This window comes from Melozone crissalis, unplaced genomic scaffold, assembly GCF_028551555.1.
Source record: "Melozone crissalis strain CALT ecotype California unplaced genomic scaffold, PUWL_Pcris_2 ptg000013l_1, whole genome shotgun sequence".
In the NCBI taxonomy this organism is placed as follows: domain Eukaryota; kingdom Metazoa; phylum Chordata; class Aves; order Passeriformes; family Passerellidae; genus Melozone; species Melozone crissalis.
Genome location: NW_026535791.1, coordinates 36117871 through 36138542, shown reverse-complemented (window position 1 = coordinate 36138542; position 20672 = coordinate 36117871). Strand labels below are relative to the sequence as shown.

Here is a 20672-nt window from a genome sequence, read left to right as displayed (position 1 = left end):
TATGGAGATACATGATCTTGCTACCTTACTGGTTACCCAATACACAGCTGCCCTTCATGGGCTGGAAGGAGTGCTGAAACATACATGAATGAGAAGGTGGGTGCTCCACAGAAAGAGCTGGGTGTTTTCCATGCAGAGGTGAATGTCAGTAAGATAGTTCTTGTTCTCATTTTAACAGGTTTGTCAGGAAATCAAAAGTCAAATGGAAATGCTGTGGGTATCAACATACAGAAAATAGGCTTGAGTTTTAAGGTGATGGAAGGGTTGTCATCCATTTTCCAGTTTGATCACATTGACAATACTATTTGTCAATCACACTCTGTTCTTTAATGTTGCATAATGGTCTTTATATCCTTGGTTTCAGAAGGAGTCCTGTCCTTCACCAGGCTGCTGATTCTGACAGAGAATCTGCTTGCCCTTCACTTCATGCCTTTCTGGGCTTGTTTGTAGCCATGTTGGGAAGGGACTACCAGGCAGCTGAATGATACAGAAGGGAAGCTTTGTGGAAATAAGATAGAAAGTGATCTCACCTAGCCAATGTCTCATTTTTCCCAGTACAGTGATGTTGTCAAGTGGCATTTCAGATGTCTTTCTGCCAGGCATATTTGCACCCACTGCACTGGCGCTTATATGTGCAATGTCATGTTGTCTGATCTCATAGGTGGTTTACCTGAAAATTGTAGTAGTATGTTTGTCTTCAAGGGATGTTCAAGGAGGCCACACTCTCACTGTTTGCTAGTCCAAAAGGGATTTTAAATCTGTGTTGGTCCTCAAACGTCAGTGAGTTTAAAAAGAGCATTCAGGTTAATGAATAGATGACACACATCATAATTATTTGAAGGATGCTATTCTAGTTTCCTGCAGAAATTGTCCTGGGATTCTTGCTTGCCAGGCTTGTTATCACTTTGGAGTTATTTGCCTGGTATTGTATATGGCTTAATATGGTTTCTATATTAATTTCTTCCCAACCAGAGCATACAACATGATCCAGTAAGTTTTTCCTCACATTAAATATGAGGTTCCTATTAGGAAAGAAAAATCAACTAATCCTGCTGTATGCAGTCTTGCTGATAAAGTTCAAGGGACAATACACCCAGCATAATATTTTGGCAGCAATTCATCTCCTGTTGGGGAAGTTGGAACTTGTTCCTGGCAGAGCTCGGAACAAAGGAAAGGAGAAAGACCTGAACCTGAATGACCTTCTTAGACAAACTAAAAGTAAAAAAAGGATGTTCTAGCCTGAAGTTTCTGCTGCTCTTACCTGAATACAGTAAGCTTGATAAAAAATGTGGGGTTTTTTTCTCTAGTCTGCTGTATTATTGACCATTATTTATTCCATCATAGTTTCATAATAAAATAATATCTTGTAATTACTGTCTTGGTTTGTAGCTCTCTGACGGAAATAATATTCTGTTATGGTTATTGTATCAGCTACTTAAAATCCCAGAATAATAATTTTTAGTTTGGAAAGCTGAAAGTTACATGACCACTAGATGGAGTCCACTGAGCATATTTCAATATCAGAAATCCTGTGTTATGGCTTGCAGAGTTAAAAGGGCTAGGTGTTTTGTGTCTCATGCTTAGCAATAAATGCTCATTTATTCAGTTTAGATCAGCTTGGTCAACTTCCCAGAGTTCTTTGGGTTGTTCTTGGTATGTCTATCCTCGAGGAATATTTAAGTTTGAACTTAAAGCACAGAACTGGCAGATCCCATTGCTCATCTGTGGATCAAAGTGTACTACTCATGTAAGAATGACCTGTGAGAAGATTGAGCTTTCTGCAGCTCTCAAATATGAAGATATTTAGCTCTCAATAGCTAAGATATTTAGCAATTTGTAGCTAGCAGGGCTATAAATCTGTGTGCATCTCTCCATCAGTGCCTATATAATCCCAGTCATGTGTGTATGCAAGATTTGAAATAGCATTTCTGAGATTGCTTCATTTATGCCTCCTCACTTCTCTAAAAATATAAAAGGCATAATAGACACAAAAAATACCTTGTACAGGTAGGACAGACTAAATCTTCCTCCAATTTTCATGAGCATTTGCTTTTACTTTTGATCTTTGACATTCGTGGCATCTTGTATGAATGATAAACTGCCTCTGGTCTTCAACCTGGTGCTATACTCAGTATTTCTAATGTCATGGTAGCTTTTTGTTTCTGTTGGATGAAAATCTCTTCTTAGGGTCTTGCTGAGTGCACAGATGCTCAGTCAAAATTTCTGGGAATTTAACCATACTGTTCTCGAGACTACTCCTGGAGTAACTACAATGGCTTTCTTCTGAAGGATGAAACTCTTCTGGAGCTTTTGTCTTTCTGTTTCAGTGGTTAGTGTGTGGCTATCCAGTTTACCACCACAGAATCATGGAAATACACTTCCTGAAATGCAGATATCTAGAAGTCACCTAGTGCAATCCCCTGCTCAAAACAGATCTGGTTAGAGCAGATTGTTCAGAGACTGTGACAACCTGGTTGTAATACCCACAAAGATGGAAATACTTTAACCTCAGTAGCTTCATGGTTAAAAAGAAAGTAAATAAATCCTTTTATGCAAATGGAATATTCTGTTTCTGTTTCCTCTTGTTCTGTGACTGTATCTTCAAGAAGAATCTGGCTCTTCTCTCTAGCTTCCCATTAGGTTTTGCAACAGCAATAAGATTTCCTTTTAGCCTTCACTTAAGGCTGAACTATGCAAGATCCCGTAGATTTTTCTCATATGTGAAACACTATGATGGCTCTCCATTAGACTCAGTCCAATATATCAATGTCTTTCTTGTCCAGAGGAGCCTGCTCAGCATGTTGAACTCCCTGTTCAGCAGGATGTCATCCTTATCCCCTCATCCATCCTTATCCACTCATCCAGACCACATCTGGCTAATTGGGCTACAAGGATGCTATGGGAGACTGCCCAAAGCATTCTTTCACTAACAGTATTCAGTGTCCAGTGTTGTCTCCTAGTCCACAGAGCCAACCATCACATCACAGAGGACAAACAGGCTGGTCAGGCATAATTTGTTCTGAATAAATCCATGTGGTCTGCTTGGAACTGATATACATCTCTTACTCTCTATATGTCAAGAAATGGCTTCCAGGAGGGTTTGCATCATAATTTTCCTGCAGATTGGAGTGAATCTGGCCAGCCTGTAGTTTTCCATATTCTCCTTACCATTTTGGAGAGCAACTATGAGGATAACTAAGGATAATCCATATTGAAACACATCTTCTGCACTAGTTTTGACAAATCAAGTGCTTAAGAATTTTAAGACAAAATAAAACTCACTGTTATGGCCACAAAGAAACTTTCAGCATAGTTTCTTCTCTCTGAAGAAACCTTGCTTCTTGAAGATAATTACCTGGTAAAACTCTCCTATGAAATCTCCATGCAGCAGTCATTGCAGAAACAGTATTTGCAAAAGGAACTGACATCTGAACTTTTGGTCCTCTGTGAGCACTCCTGTTAAGTATGAAGTGTTTGATATACACTTCTTTTTACTCTTGCAGGGCTATTGGAGCTTCAAGTCTTAGCTGCAGCACAGCTTTTTCAGGCAGAAGGGAGTGTGTTGCCTTCGAAATACTGTCATTGGCTTGTTAAGGCACCCCAAAAGTGCCAAGTGATGTTGGTTTTCACCTCTGGACTGAGATGGCTTTAAGGCCCCATCTCTAATGTTCTGAGCCAGTGTACAGGCAGCTGCCAGATGAGAGATGGTGCTCCACCTACAAATGCTGTCATGTTTTGTGAAAAGTGGAATTCAGTCAGGATGTGTAAGATCTCTGAGGAACCGGACATTTAGTCATGTCAAGATGGCATTAGTTTGGGCATTTTAATGTCATGGACAACTTTGTAGGTGAAAATACAAGTACCTGCTGCTAATGTTTCAAGAGGTTAAGGATGTTCTTGTGGCTCTTATGCTAGGACTTAGGTGCTTGAATCCTTCCTGAAGTATGCTGTCTTGCAGATAGGGGTCTGTGTCTCTATGAAGTGTTTTCCTTTAGTCGTGGCTTTTCTGAAGACAGAAATATGTTTTGTAGTAACCCATTCAATTGGAAGGTCTCCCTGTTTTGACCTCTACCCTCTTAACTGTTCTATTTCTGTCTAGGAGTCTCCAAGTTCTCATTTTGGTACTGAGAACTTTATAGGATGAGCTGAAGATTTTCTGTCAACCCAGGCTGATTCCCTAACCTTCGTATGCATTAAGCATTGTCAAATGGAAACTTGTAAACATTGTTTAGAACTGATTGCTAACACACATTTAATTTGTACCTGTGTCATTATGCTTTCTTGGAACTCATTTGGTTGGCAAAGGATTGCTTAACATGTTGATTTGAAATCCTCCAGTTCCCAAATGCAAAGTGATTATTAGTAATTTACTGTAATCAGAGGAGTGGTTAGGCCCTTAAAGCAATTTTGTTTTTTGGAAGGAAACTAGAACTTTATTACTTTTCCAAAAGAACATTTCTCAAAAATACATGATTCTGAACAATCTGGAGCTAACACAGCTAAATAATTTTTTCTCCTCCTGGTACAGTCAGTGCAGATTGAATATAGTCTGTAGCAGGGAGGAGCTTGCTGTTCCCCATATAAATGAGTGGTTTGGCTTAGGGGTGCAATGTTTGCAATTACACTAACACAAATAGCTCGTAAGTCTGCATGCTTTCTGGTGTAGGCCCTTTTGCGTAAACCAGGAGAAGGCAGGCATTAGTGTTGTCTCCTCCCTGTAGCCTTACATTCCTCCCCTCCACTCCCTGCCTTGTGGAAAAAGACCTTTCCATAACACAGGCTCAGCTAAAGGCAGTTTGCAATGGGTAGTTTGGTGCTCATATGTACAGTCCAGGCTTTTTCATATATTGATTTGTTCTGCTTTGGTATTTTTACCATTGGATTAAGACTTTTACGTACCTTGAGTTGTCTTTTAGCTCTCTTCAGTGGGCAAAGTGTAAGAATTTTTCTGGCCTCCCGTTTGTCCTGGTTCTGGCCAGGACAGGGTTAATATTTGCAGTAACCAGGAGGGGCATGGCTAGTTCCCAGAGGTTATTCTCCAATACCTTATGTCATTTTCTGGGGACAGGGGAAGGGGTCTCTTGCAGTGGGGATAGTGTGATGGTGGTTCTGGTGTTACCAGGGGTGTGTGGTGATCAATTGTGTGAACCATTCACCTCATTCTTGTACACTGTTATTAGTATTGGTGCTGTTACTGTGTTTTCTTATTTAATTGCTGTTTCCAGTAAATTGTTCCTACCTCAGCCTGTGATCTTTGTGCCTCTAGTTCTCCAGCCACCCACATTGTGGAAGAGCAGGGGGCAATGAATGAGGAGTGTTTCAATGGCAATGGTTTGGAATGTTTCAGTGGGGACACTAAATTGGGGAATATCTTTACTGAGCCATGACACCATTTCACTTTGAGATGTGAAACTGAAGTGAATAATATTGCATTGTGTCACATTGCTACCTGGATGATCACTGCTTGTGCAGTGTGGTTGCTGATTACAATTCAAGGAATCTCCTTAATGAAGGTGGAAACTTCCACTTTGCACCAAATTAATAAAAAGTCTGCTTGTTTGCAGGCTTCTTTGCATTGTATACTATTCAGGTTTCTCCCACTCCCTGTGGTTTCTTCCTACCCCACATGTCCCCATAATGATTTCCCTTTCAAGCTCTGTTTGGAATCACAGAATCTAACCTGAGTTGAATGGGACCCACAAGGATCATAGAGTCTGACTCCTGGCCCTGCCCTGCACCATTCCCAAGAGTCACACCATGTGCCTGAGAGCATTGTCCAAATGCTTCTTGAGCTCTGTCAGGCTGGTGCTGTGAGCACTGCCCTGGGGAGCTGTTCCAGTGCCCAAACACCCTCTGGGGGCAAAACCTTTCTCTAATATCCAACCCAAACCTCCCCTGACACAGCTCCAGGCCATTCCCTCAGTCCCTCAGTCCTGTCACTGTCCAGAGAAGAGATCAGTGTCTGCCCCTCCTCTTCCCCTCATGAGGAAGTTCTAGACTGTGATGAGGATGCTTTTCATGGTGGTGTTACCATTGTGTTAATCCATGTCAGTTTCAGTTGCTGTTGCTAGAATACTGTAGAAACCTGATGCTAAATTTGTTCAAGATATAGTTGGAATTAATTTTTCTCTTAATTGGTTTTGAATTAGAACACCTCCTAGGGTCATTTCCAACCTGAGTTAGATTATGGTGTTTGTCTTTTCAAATTAAATTTTTTGTCTTCCTATTTCTCCATAACCTAGCTAGCTAGTATTTTACAAGTAAGGTAATTTTCTAGACATGTGGAAGAACTGCCTTGTGCATGATAACTTCTTGTTAACTGACCTGTTTTTCTCATACTCTCTTAGGGTGTAAGCTACTTTTTCTTTTTTTTTTTTTTTTTTTTCTTTTTGCTAGAGGCATTTGCTATTATAAAGTCTTTGAAATCGCATGAAAAACCCTCTAATCAGTTCTTCCTTTTAATGATCTCTTAACTTTTGATACCGTGTTTGTAACCTGAACTTTGTCAGGTCTCTGTAATCTACATTTCAGATGGGAATGAAGTGGGCTTCTGCACTACAAACAGTTAACTTGAATGTATTTTTGGGGAATGCCTTCTGTGGTAATTCCCATGGCTGTTTTCCCTTGCATGTTTGTAAGGATGTCGTTATCCAGCCTTAGTGAATGGAGAACTGCATTTCCCTCACTGACCTACTTCTTCTCTTCAAAGAGGGTAGGATAGGTAGGGAGACGTTGCTGTGCAAGCTTCATGGTTATGTATGAAGTATCTCTGTTCTTCATAGTAGAATTTATGCCAAATTCTTCACCATGACCTTTTTTGTTCTCCCCTATGATAAAGCTGCTCATTATTAGCAGAACTGCCTTAAAACAATTGGTATTTCTCCCAGTATGAGAAATGGTCTAACTTCTGCCTTTCTGAATATGGGACTGACAGGAACTACTTGGATCACTGTCTAGTATTGTTGGGTTTTTGGGTTTTTTTTATTGATGTGTCTGCATGTTACTGTGTTTTATCTAGATTAGAAATGTAATGAGAAGCATATTGACATGTATTAGCTAGGCAGATGTTAGGGAAAAATGCTATTAAGTCTGAAATATTTCTTGAGAAGTATTATTATAGCTTGCAAATGTTTCCTTGAGAAGAAAATTTCATGGGGACAAATCTGTGGCTGACATCTTGAATCTGTTTATTCCCTCCCTCCCTGCTTTTAATTTAGCTTGTTTTAACTCCACTGCAACAATTGTGATGCTGTAAGTTCACTTTTTCATCCAATTTTACAATTTGGTAAGTAAATAAGTACTTTCAGTTTAGCAGAAATATAAAACTCACCAGCACTCTCTGACAGGGTGACACAGCACTCTTGTGATGTGGATTGGAACAGTTATTTTTTGCAAATTGTTTACCTTTAAAAGTACTTTTAAAAATTTGACATTTCTTCTCAATGTCAGTTAAAGATATTTATATGCTTGTACAACAGATACTGTTGCAGTATGTGAACTAGTACCCTGTAGTGATAAATTCAGTCAGTACAGGTGTGAGTCACTATAAAACCGAGAAATATATGTATTTTAAATTTCATTCTATGTTTTTGTTTTAGAGGTGGATATTGATCTGAACTAGATAGTCTCTTTCTTTTTTTTTTTGCTTTTCCTTTTCTTTTTTGACTACAGATTATTTGCAATCAAGGACTAGTAAATTCACCTTTGGCAGGTGGGAATTGACAGATCACTTTGCATGTAAGAAAGAAAGGGAAAAGTGAAGAGAGTCTTCAGCTCCCTTGTGGTTTGCCTGAACTGATAATAGCATGCTATGACGTACAGGTTTGATTGAAAGAAGTGCACATAGCATGCTATTTTCTTTGCATAGCAGCAGTGATTTAGTATTTCCCCCTCATATTTCCAGTGTTTTATATTGAAGCTTTTTGTTTCAGACATTAAAAAGCACATGTAGGTCAAGTAAAGAAGTGTTTGCCAGTACGAACTCTGTGCTAAGCATTCTGGGAGCCTGCTTTCTTGCAGCAGATGAGGATTCTTTGTGGCTGGCAGCAGAAACTGCAGCAGTATCTTTGCAGTTTCCTTTCATCTTTGATTATGTTCTGAGGATCTCTGAATACAGGAGCTCTTTCCATAACCCCTTGGAATATCTTTTCATCTCTCTGGTGGAGTGCAGCACATGCTGAAAGCCTCCTGTCTTCTACAGCTGAGGTATCCTCTGCTTTTCATCGCCCTCTGATTTTTTGTCTTCAGCCGCTGGATTTTTGGCAGTATTTGGCTTAAGCAAATAGGATTACATTTCAGCAGCTGATGGTTTCTAGTCGAGGAACATACTAAATGTGGGACATAATGAGGATTGTACAAAGAAATATTTCTGCAAAGCACAGGAAAATTACTCGAGTCGAGCAACGGAAGAAGACATTCTGCAAATGCAATCAGGGCTGCTAGAAATGCAAAATTCAACAGATTGGGAATGGGTTGCACGACAAGTGTGATTCTGTTTAAAGGCATTCGTACAGTTTTTGAGAGAAACTGTGGTTATATATGCAAACAGCAAGGGGAAAACAATGCCCTTGAATACACAGCATTCAGCTTGCCAGATGAAGATTCAGAAATATTGATTCATTCATTCCTGGTAAATAAAAACTTGTTTCATTAATAATTTTATCTGCTAATTGAAAGCTAAACTAAAACTAGAATAGCATGTTTGTTTAACATCTGCTATGTACAGACATGGATATGTATCTTGTCCTGATATTGTAGGATGTTAGTGCATGTATGTGGCATGTTATGTATGTGTGCATGCAGCTGTAATGTTAAAGCTTAAGATTCATATTCCTTGTATCATTTAGATTTATATGATAGCTCTGAAGAGTTTCCACTCTGTAATTGTTGTAGAAGACTGTCTGCTCTTAGATCTTTCTAAACATACTCTTGGAATGTATTTGGCACTTGGACTGAGGAACAACTGATGGTTATGTTATTTGAAAAAACTGAGGAAGGCATTGTTGCGGAAACAATAACCCAGCATTTAAGGTTTATTTTTTTCTTATGGATTTGAGTATATTTTTTTTCTCTGAAATGGTTTAACTGTTCTATTTCTGTTTAACTTCCTGAAAGGGATACAGGAGCATTCTAGAAGGAAAAAAAAAAATGGTTAAAGGTAGCAATAACTGTTTCCTGAACCTGCTTTGCTCTGAAAGGCTTTCTAGGTGTTTCCTGATATAAAGAAACCAGGCTTTAAAGTGAGACTGTGGTCTTTGTACCCCCCAGGTTTGTGACGTGGTCCTGCGTCAGGTGTATTACATTTAGGCTTGAGGGGGTGGAATTGCAAGAGCTAACTAATGTGCATAACTTGCTTCACAATTGGGCTAGTTAAGGATTTTAATATTAAGTCAAACCAATTTGAATTTACTTGCTAATTGCTTTGTCACTGGCTCGGTAGTTGGGATGAGAGGGGCGTGGTACACTGAAATAGCTGGACAGATTTTGAGCTTGTTATCTTGCTGGCATAACCATGCTGTGCAACTGCAGCTATGGAAAGTCTTTAGAAATTTCATAAAGCTTTTGTTGCCTTTGTGCTGTTCAGATCCTTTTTATTTTGCTGAACTGAAATTTAAGGGAAAAAACAGGTGTGTGGTTGCACATATGTGTGAATCTGTCTACTTACTCATATGTATATGTATGCACACATGTATATTTCTGTTCATGGATACACACACAAGCTTCTAGGAAAGAACACAGAATAATCTGTGCTGCCTTCAGATGCTTTAAATAACTTATAGTATGTGTATTACCCTTCATGATAGCATTGCATTTGCTTAATATAGTTTGATATTACAAATAAAATGGCTTCCTCTGGGTATTAAAAGCCTTTTTACACTGTTAGCCATTTTTAAGTTAGCCTCATACAGAATATTGTTAGAAATTTATTAAATTCTGTGTAATGAGTACTTTCAATTACTTTGGTAACCCATTGAATTTACGACCTAACACCCTTACTAGCCTAGAATTCTGCATATAGTTAGGTGAATGAATGAAGAAATACTTCTTTTTTTTAATGTAATATGACTTACTGCAACTTGGAATATGCAGTGAAATGTTTTTGTATATATTTTTTCTTTGTTTCACATGGTACTGTTCCAGCAATTATTTTTCTTTAATTTTGTCCTTCAGAATTGATACAAACTGGCAAGATATGCTTAAGCTGCCATTTGCAACTGAAGTTCTACATCTGGCTCTTGAGGAGTTGGATTATTTCCAATTCCAAAATGTCTAGATGCTTTTAAATAATGACATTATTTTTTTGAATTTTCCTTTATGGCTTTGGTAGCTTGGTTTAACTGGAAGTAGTGGATTAAGATAAGATATTTTCTGGGGAAAATACCTGAATGTTAGTATGGAAGAGTGTGTGGAATCAAGGAGTCAGAATGACTTCCTGCTCATTTTAATGGACCAGCGTAGTCCAGACAAATAAAAGTCAAGGTTTTGCAAGAACAGACCAGGAGTTTGTTTAAAGGTCATGCTCTTGATAATCAGAGCTGGCACTGACTATTGCTCTCTTAGGTGTTGTCTGAGTCTGGGGAGCAATTGCTACAGATTTAGCCCTGAAGATTGGGAAGTGGGATTCTCTGAAGAATGGGGAGGAGGGGGAAGATACTGCAATCCTGGCAAGAGTGACAAGTGATTTTATGGAACTTGTTGAAGTATATAAGACTTGTATCTCTTAAATTACTCATTTATCTCGTTACATAATGTCTGTAGGCTTTGCTATGAAAGCTAGCTTGTCTAGCTCTTTCCCTTCCAAAGTGGTGGCTTTCAGGGGGACAAATTGTGTTACTTCTCATCAAGAAGCTGTGCATGGAGGTGGAGGCTCCAGGAATCTCATCTCTGAAGAAAACCTGTATGGCCAAGACCAAGAGTGACACCAAAGGCAGTGTCACTTGCTTGTGTTGTTTTTTATTTTGGTGATTGTTGCAACAGATGCAAGTGGGTGTGTGGTTTCACCTCTTTGTCTGTGCTGTAACATATCTGAGCTGCAATGTCTTAGCTTAGCCGGTTTGGCTGTACCTCCTATCACGTCTGTGTAGCCACTTTGGATCAACTATCTCCTGATACAGAGCTACTGTCAAAACACCAGTGAATTTCAGGGAGTCCTTTCAGTTAACAACACATTGATCCTCTTGTAAAATCCATGTTGAAAACCTGAAAATTTCCAGTGAAAAGGAAACTCTCAAGGAGTAGCTCCACTTGAAGAAAAAAATCACCTCTTCTAAGAAGCAAGTAAGGAGGCAGAGGCAGTTGATTTAGCATATGTTTTTCTTATTTACCCTTTAACCCAGATGTCAGGAGGTTAAATCTAAAGTCTAGTTAAATCTAATTAAAGTTTTATCTTAAGAGGACCTGCTCTTTTGATTGCTTGAAGGAAAGATAAAATGAAGCCCATGTGAGAATGTGTTCTCAGGAGTACAGTTTATTTCTCTCCATCTCATGTCATTCAAACTTGCAATGAAAATGGTATAGCTTATCTTCAGGCATATTTCTAACTTGTCACTTTGTATTGCTAGAACATGGGGTCTTGTAGGGTCTTTAGGTCCACATGTATAAGGATCTTTATTTTAATTAAAGATTATAAATTTAGTTTGAGATGCTGTTAAAAGTTGCACCAAAATTAATGAAATTATATTTTCCCCAAATGCCCATCTTGGGCATATTTATGTTTGGCAAGTGTTGAGAAAACATTTCAATGGGCTTAATTTTGTAGTAAGTTGAAGGATATAGTTTCAGAATACTAGCTTGAATGCTTATTTACTTTACTTAATTTTTCTCAATTTTCCTGTGATTAAAAAAAAATTAATCTGCAGAACAATATTGCATGTTATTTCTTTTTATATTCATATTCTGTTTTTGTTTAGGTTTTTTATTTTTGGTTTTGGGGGTTTTTTTGTTATCACTGTATAAGCAAACATTATCTCAGAGTCAAATGTCAGTGTACAAGTTAGGTCCTAAACAGCTGTTTTGGCTGGTTGATAAAGGTGGAAAATGAGCAAGGGTAAATGATGTGGTGATAACAGAACTAGCAAAATTTAAAAATTTTGAGGCTTGCTAACAAGCCCCTTGAAGTATTTGGTGATGGAAGAAGCTGGGGTGAGTGGGCTACCAGCACCTATGGAAGAGCTGGAAAATTCTGCAGTGAGACGGACTGCGCTGAAGGACATTCACTTATTTTTTACATATTTGTCTGAAAATTGCAGAAAACAACTCCTTTTTTTTCCCATGCTTGAAATGCTTTCTGTTCAGTTTGCTTTTAATGGCCTATCCAGTGCTGGCATTTCTCTCATTAAGCTTTAGAACCTTGTGGTTTGGTAAACCTACTTAAGTTACTGTGATGGCTGTAGCTTATGCAAGATGGGGCCTGATAATTTTAAATAGTCTTTAAATTTGTTATGTCTGGTGTTGAAAATATCTGTTATTTAAATTGCTCTTACACAATCTCTGAAAAGAAATGTGAGGCATGTTGAAATAGCATGTGCACAGCTTTTATTAGGGTAGATTTAGGTGTTGGCTGGAAACAGAACCTGCTGCATTTTAGTAGCTGCACTGTCTTAGTCTGTGTCACCAGTTGACTTGACAGCAGCATCATCATTAGTTCCTGAGTTTTTTGGTGACTGCTTTTCCTGTGCTGCTCATGAGTCATCTGGTTTATTAATAAACTGTGACATCTTTTAAGATATACCAAAGTCTGGGCATGTGGGAAGATTGACTAATGACAGCAGTGAGCTACATCATTCTGGAAATAACTCCACAGGAGACACTCAAGTTGCAGATATTTTGGTTTCAAAATGAACTATATATGTATAATTTTTAAGAAAGATTCTTCTTAATTTAATGTGTTGTATTTTAAATAAACCCTAAAGCGTTCCTTTACTGAACAGGTGTGTTCTTGCTGTCTGAATTTGCAAATTAATATCAACTTGTTTGTATGAGGTAGAAAGGTTAGTAGAAATATACAAAAGGAGAGAGTTCTGAGGAAGTAATTGTGCTGAGTAAGTGGAAGTTGTTTTATTTTAATATGCTCAAACAGCTTATGCAGCAATTCTGTAATGGTGTGCAGACAATTTGTATGAGTTAGTCTGTTGTTACACTCTCATAACTTGCTTCAACTTGTAACTGTATTACCAGTGGCTTTTATTCATCAGCAAGGGGAGCATTAGGCTTCATTAGGCCTCTTAATGAGGAGGAAACAGATATGTATGAGTACAGCATCTAACTGTGGCATGGGGTTTTTCATGGGTCACTTGAATTAGAGCACTTCTTTTATCTCCTTTCATCTTATTGCTCTGCCTGAATAAAAACCTGGCGGCTGATGTGCTGACTTGTAGTTTTGGCTAAATCTCCTGATGGTTTCTGTAGACTTCTTTTGTTTTGACCTTTCATTAGATTCCTTTGGGAAGAATGCTCGAATGTCCATCTCCTCATATCCCTTTGCCCTCTCAGCAGGGGAAATTGCAGCACATATTCACCAAGTGCATAGTACCTACATCAAATACACTTCTTTGAAAGATGCATGAGAGGACTATCAGAAACAGGCTGGCAAGCACTCAGTGCCCTGGCATGCAGAAGATAAGGTTAAGCATTTTATCTCCAGGAAAAAAGTCTTCAGGCCTGGAGATAAAATCAGGATAGTTGGTCAAGTCTGCATGCATAATCCATTGTTCATCAATGACAAAATGTGTTGGACTAGCACAGAAAGATGTGCTACCCAACCCAAAAATGTGGCCCCAGTTTACATCCAGGTGGAAAACATATTCCCTTTGAATGTAGCAGAAGGGTGTCTTGTGCTGAAAGAAGTCAAAAAGTGTGGAGCTAAAAAACTGCAAAGAGCAACACAACCCAATCAAACAAACAAAAAACCCAAACAAAACCAACCAACCAACCAACAAAACCCCTAAACCACCCTAAAAAACCCATACAAAAAACTCCTGAAACCCCCCTGTAAAGTTTTATATGGATTTAAGGAATGAGAAGAAGACTGCTGAGGTAGAGAAGCTGCACATGTGAAACTTTTAAGACTAGAGTGCAGACTTCATGAGCATATGGAAAGGAGTTCACTCCTCTGCTCCTCTTTCTTGATTAATACTTCTATCCACTTGCTTTAGGAACTGCCTGAATGCTCACTTGACTCATCTATAGATGTAGGTACCCTATTCTGTCATGAAATTAAATGCAACTAAAGTAAATCATAGGATCATGGGATCCTTTGGTTTGGAAGGAACACCTTCCCCTAGCAGGTTGTTCGGAGCTCCATCCAACCTGGGCCTGAACACCTCCAGGCACCTTCCCACACCTCCCCTGTCTCCCCCATCCTCAGGCTTGCTTGGCACAGAACTACTTCCATTTGAGTGATTGTCAGACTTGGGGGTTTGATCCACTTTTTGTGTGTCTGTTCTGCCCTGTTAGTTTCTGATAGTCATAAGGTCCTGTCCAGTTAGGAAAAAAGCCATCTTTAATCCAATACTGTTCCCACAGTCAGTCTGCTGGTGTATGTCGTGTCTGTAAGGACATAGGTCAGAACCACTGTTAATTCAGAAGTGCAGTTTTGATCTTGACATCTCCTATTTGTTTGATTTGTTTTCTTTTATTTTTCCCCATGGACCTTAAGGAAGTCTGGTTTTGCCCAAAAACATTCCTACTAAGATGGTATGAAATTAATTGCATCACAAGTTGATACTTCATAGATAATGGTATGCAGATATGTGACATGGACAAAAGTTAATCTGTATTTTTTTTAGCTTTGCTGTGATTTTACACTTGTTTTGGTTTTTGTGTCACAGTGTAGGAGTGCCCCAACTAAGCTACTGTATAATGAGATGTGCCATGTCTGTGTTGACAACTTTAGCCAAATTCTTATTCTGTGAAATAAAGCTTTTAAAAAATGCACTGTGCAGAATTGCTATGGATCCAATAGAGATGCTCACTGAAACAATCCTTTAACTTTATACTGCTGCTAAAAGAAAAGCTTTTTTAGTCCAGCTTCTTGAGTGGTAGTACAGACCTCTACATTGGTGTCACATTTTTTTCATTGATGCAACCTACTCATGATTGAGATCTCTTCTGTGTAGTATCTCAGCATTTCTGTCCTATCCAGGCCACTTAACTCTCTCTCTAAAAGTAGGGTTTTGAGAGTAATTTTCCCTGCAATGCAAAATTTAAGATTGTATCATTCATACTGATTTAGAGATACCTCTACAAAGGGTGATTGTTGTTCTCCCTCTTGTGAAATAGGCTTATTTCTTGCTTTGCCAAAGAAAGTGAACATGAGAAGTTGCATAATGTGTAGCACACTCCTATCTGTGTCTTACACATTTTCTTTTCTCATCCCTGTTTCCAAATGAGAATGTTCCTATTGGTGGGACTGCAAATTACACATTTGCAGTGTTTGCCATAGAAGGAGTCTTCCTGAGTTTTGTGTGACTTTTTCTGTTTCATCTGAGTGTAGCATGGATGGCAGGGAATTGCCAGGTGAATTGCATGCTGCATTCCATCTGCTATCAGCCTTTTTCTTGAACTTGTGCATATGTTCTTCCAGGGAAGCCCTTATCTGTTGGTCACTTATGAAACTTGGCAGCATTGAGATATGTATAGCTGCAACACTGAATCTTCCACTGACTTGTGAAATGTTAGCCTTGAATGCAGCTGCAGGGCAAGCTGCCAGGTGTGGGAGGGCAGTGCTGGAATATCTTGTACTAATACAGAGGAGAGCAAGAAGTACTGGATTTTAATGGTCCTTGTCACACTGCTAAGGTGGGTCCATATTTTCAGATAAGCTAATGCCTTAGAAATCCAGCCCAAACCAAAAACCAACCAACCAACCAAAGAAACCCAACTCCCAAAGCCTTAGCAAAACAAAGCATCAAACCCCCCCCTCAAGTTACCTATCCTTCTCATTTTTGAATTATTTTTTAAGAGATGCTGTGAGTTGCCAGGGAATTTAGAGACACAAAGTAGAGAATGTAGCCACAGAGCAGAGAAGATGTGTAGGGTTTTAGCAAATAATATAAAATCCTTCTGTTTTCCCAGATACAGGACATCCAAACCTACAGTAATATTATTACTTCTCTTGTTCTAACTCCTCCCCCTCTGACTGCTATAGGTTAGGGACAGTTCTTTCCCTAGAACAGCTTAGAGAGGCAAGTTTTGTGCCTGTAATTATAGCCAGTAGGTTTAGTGACCTTGATGCAGACTTTAAGTTGGACTTGAAGCAAAAGAAGGGCCATCAAACCAAACTACTCAGATTTTAGGCTGCTCCTACACAGAGGCTGGGCAGTCATCTTTTCTTCCATTAAAGTTCAGAGGAATTCTCATATGCTGCCTGTTCCCTTACCATCACTCGCTTTTTATTATGTGATGTTGTGTATTAGCTAAGTAAGTTCTTGAAGTGAAAAGTGATTTGAAGGAATCAAATCTTTTGTCTTTTGGGCAGCAGACTGGCTGGATGAATCACTGGGGTATGCCAGAACTTTGTTACCTATGTAATTTTGTAATTAATTAGGCTGTTTCTTAGGACTGTATGATGCAAGAAGAGAGACAAATATTTGGCTGTTGGAAGTGGTGTGAAAACTATGGTTGCTAAAAGTACCATGTGAAGTCCTTCTAGCCAGAATGTTTGTAAAAAGATGAATTGCATTGTTTCCATAATAATGTGAGTTGTTTTGCAGATAGGTCTCTAGCCAGTGATTTCCTGCAGTTTTGAAAGCCGTGTTGGAAATGCAGTCAGTTTTTGCACATTTTTTGTGTGACTTTTTTTGTGTGTGCACTATATTCCTGGATTTTCTGTTGATCGTTATTGAGGTAACTGACTGATGCAACAAACTGAGTATTTTTTTTGTTACTTTTTAAAAATTGCAGTTAAGGAGGTTAAAACTACAGGTCATGTAACAAGATTATAAAAGTTTCATCATATCCTAAAGTTCTGGTTTTCATCTTTCACTTTTTGAATTTAACTGTATTATTGGTAAATTGTTTCAATGCACTACTTTATTAAAGTAGCTTAAATATTTTGACAGTGTGATGCCTGAATAGACAATATCTCTTGGAATTTTGTTTGTTTGGTTTGCTTTGATATTTTTGCTGTGGTTTTTTGTTTGTTTGTTTTTCCCCCTAAGTATTTTTAAATTAATTAAATCCTTGAGGTAATCACTAAATCCTCAACAGAAAATGAATGTTGGAAGTACACATCAATTTGGCAGTTAAGGTCTGTTTAATGCAGGATACAGTTCCAGAGGTACTGCCTCACACTTCTGTTTTTGTTACATGAAAGAACCTCTTCTACTGGTGTATCTGTGAGTGAAATGCCAGCTAGAAATTACATGAGTCATTCATAAAGAAAAATAGCTTCTATATCTTTAAACTGATGTTATAAAAATGTTAGCCTGTTGGCTTTCTTCTTGTCCCTCATCACATTTGGAGAAGAGTAGGGAGAATGGCAGGGAAAGAAAATCACATTTATACTGAATTAAAGTAATCCAGATGCATTCAGGAGAAGTACCTGACCAGGGTAACATAATGTTGCCATTTAGAAGAAGAATGCATTGTTAAATTAAGCAGAAATACTACTTGCAATGTATATCATTTTAAAGCCTTTATTAGTATGAGTGTTCACAAATGCCTTTTGCATAACAAGGTTGTGCATTTCTGGTTGCAGTTAAGTATAATTGCAGACCATCTCAATGAAACAAATTCCTGTTCGGCAGCTGCATCCTCAAGTAATGGTGTAATTTAGTCTAAGCTGTTCTGTGCTTCCGTTCTCTGGAAACAAAGGGGGCTGGTGCAAAATAAAAAGTGTAACTAAATGTTCTTGAACTATTGTGTACCTTGCTTTACACAGGAAGATCTGTTTTGTAAATTTGACTGAACTGCTGCTTTCCTTCTTAACTCTTAATGAAGCTTCATAAAGTTTTCTGTTTTCTGGAGTTTGGTTTCTCAGTATGAGAGAGGCAGCTTAAAAAGTACGTGAATTGAACTTGCATTTCCTAGAGAAAAAGTCAGAAACATAATCAATCATTATTGTCTGGGCAATAAATAAATGTTATTTTTTCTTTCTGTCCACTCTTTAGAAAAGTAGTTGCATTGTGGACACAATTTCAGACTTGTTCAGACTCAGTTTCATGAGTGCGGGCTGAAATAGGAGTATGTTACACAAGTGTGAGAGTGGAAAGAAGAGGAAGGGAAGTTCTTCAGACCAACATCTTATGTTAGGTCTGAAGAACAAGAAACCTGTGCCTCAGGTTGTGCCTTCTTAAGAATACTAGCAATGAAGTAGGATAGTTGTGCTTCTCCACAACTTCATCTGCTTTCTGCAGTTTAAGGTGACTTTCTCTTCTACTAGAGAATAGATAAAAGTCTATGCCAAGTTAAATTTAGGATGTGAGTTATATTGAACTGAGATAACTAACTGTCCCAAGAGAACTGAGCACTGAATGAAGGTGGTGGCTTAGTTTCCACAGCTGTCGGTTCCTTAGTAGACAGAGTCTAAAATAAGGATGTGTTTCTCTGGGGAGTTGAATTTTCTCTCAGATGTATTTTTGCTTGGTAAATACAGCTACTGAGGTTTGTGAACTTGGAGGCTGCAACTCATTAGTGTTGAAAAGAAACAAAGGGAAAACCAAAATATTCCTCTCAAAACCTGGAGAAAACTGCTCATCACCATTCACTTTTTTTTTTCCCCAGGAGAATTTAGCTAAAACTACTGTGTGCAGAAGTTGGAGTAGTCAAACCTTAAAAGTTTCCAAAAATGTCAGCTAGGTTGCTTACAAAATTTCTTTGCAATTGCACAGAAATTATTCCAATAAAAATTCTGCTTCTTATTTTGCCACTGTATTTGTGTGCTGAACAGTGACTATAAGTAGTGCTATGGTAAGAGAGTAGATTGGGTTAAAAAAAGCAAAGTTGAAGCATGACTTGTCACCTGCCAGGGGAAGTGGTAGAATCACCATCCCTGGATATGTTCAAAAATAGACTGGATGTGGCACTTGGTGCCATGGTTTAGTTGAGGTATTGGGGTTTGGATTGGACTGGAGGATCTTGAAGGTCTCTTCCAACCTTGTGATTCTGTGAATTCTGAGATTGAGTTTATGTTGTAATTAAAGACTGGAAGGAAGAGAGCAGCCACGGAGCACCGTTGTAGCCTGGATATCCTGAGGCCAGGAGACATTTCTGCAAGCTGTTCACAAGGCAGGGCTGACACCCTGCAGGGTTTGGTACTGGCCGAAGGCAGCGAGCGATGGCTGGCTGGTCTTCATGGCTGCACAAGTGTCTTCTTCTCAACTGCCTTCTCTCAAAATGAAGATTTTTTTTGCATTGTCTTCTCTGTGTTTTTGGATGTTGATCTGTCATGGACACCTACAGTGTTGAAGGGTTCTGAGGAATGGGGAATGAGCACAAATAATGTGCAATACAGGAGTGAGCTAACTGGCTGAAGAGAGGAAGGAAGCAAAGGGATACTGGTAGTTGAAGAGTTAAGTTTTTTGAATTTTATTTTGAGTTAGTGTCTTTGTAGAGTATGCAAGATTTTTACTGTGAAGGCAATTTGATGTTAAGTGAAACTTTTAATACAGATTTAGCACTAAGATAAAAAAGGTGATGCCCATTCTTCCCCCCAAAAAGAGTAGGGTATCTGTTCAGGGAGAATGTCCTTGCTTAGTGGCGGATTGTTGATAGCACCTGAGTAAGTGACGTTATTGCAAAAAATTTTAAAAAGCACAATAGTTAGGGTTGCATGCTTCTAAAAAGACACAGTTGTCTATAAGTGACTAATTCTTACACTTAAAATATTTTTGAATTATTGACGCCTTGATTTTTATACATGCTGTAAAATACTCAGCCTGTTTTACATAGTAATTTTAGATATGCACATACTCTTTTGTGTTTGGTTCATAACCTTAAGGCGTTAAAATGGATCCACCTTTTTTTTTTTTTCCTTCCCCAGAGGAGTACAGCATGTTTAGGGGCTGGCCTTTGTCTGTCATGCATTCCCACCATAACAGATTTAGCAAACTGCAGCTGAGAAGTTAGACTAGTTTGTGCTTTGTGCTGCTTGTGCCAGGGAAAAAGCTTTTGTTTTCACTGAATCACTGGCATGTGGATTACTTTGATGCCAAAAAACATACAGTTTTGCTGCTGTCTGTATTTTCAATGAAAGAATGCAGGCAAGAACAAACAGAAATCCTAAGAAAGAGCTTTCTGTAGAATCTCCACAGAAAGGCAAGGATGCAGGTCCTTGTGAAGTGCAAGGAGAGAGTCCTGTGCTTGTGCTGGTAAGAATTCTTTAAACAAGCTGTCTCTTCCCTTTAATAATTCCTGTCCTTTCTGTCAATGAAAAACTTCTTAATGTGATGCAGTTGAAAAGTTCGAGCATTCTTACTTGTGAATAATTTGCATTTAGGATTTAGGTTTGATTCTCTGTGGGTTGTCTGCCTTGTTAATTGATTTTTACTGTTCTAGTTTATCAGATATTTGGTTCTCTTTGAGTGTGACTTTGGAATTTGGCTTTCAGACTAGCTGCTTTTCAGTCTCTTCTGTCTGGCACATTTGTACAGCTCTTTGAACCTAGCATGAAAGCTACATATGCTTTAATACTCTTCCTAGCACCTCTGTTTTTTAATTGCCCAGCATATCTT

General features: G+C 38.6%; 1 protein-coding gene across 10 annotated transcripts in view; it reads left to right on the top strand.

The window, feature by feature from the left end:
- The first annotated feature begins 7994 nt into the window (after window positions 1-7994).
- Window positions 7995-20672, top strand: part of DOCK9 (dedicator of cytokinesis 9) — a 96027-nt gene continuing 83349 nt past the window's right edge. For 5 of the 10 annotated variants that reach the window (XM_054272183.1, XM_054272182.1, XM_054272181.1 and 2 more), the window contains exon 1: window positions 20084-20309. In XM_054272183.1, the coding sequence (XP_054128158.1) occupies window positions 20196-20309 (114 nt within the window). In that variant the 5' untranslated portion in view covers window positions 20084-20195. Of the gene's footprint in view, window positions 8630-20083; window positions 20310-20672 lie in introns of those variants that run through there. The other 5 variants (XM_054272180.1, XM_054272178.1, XM_054272175.1 and 2 more) reach the window with 2 other exon arrangements.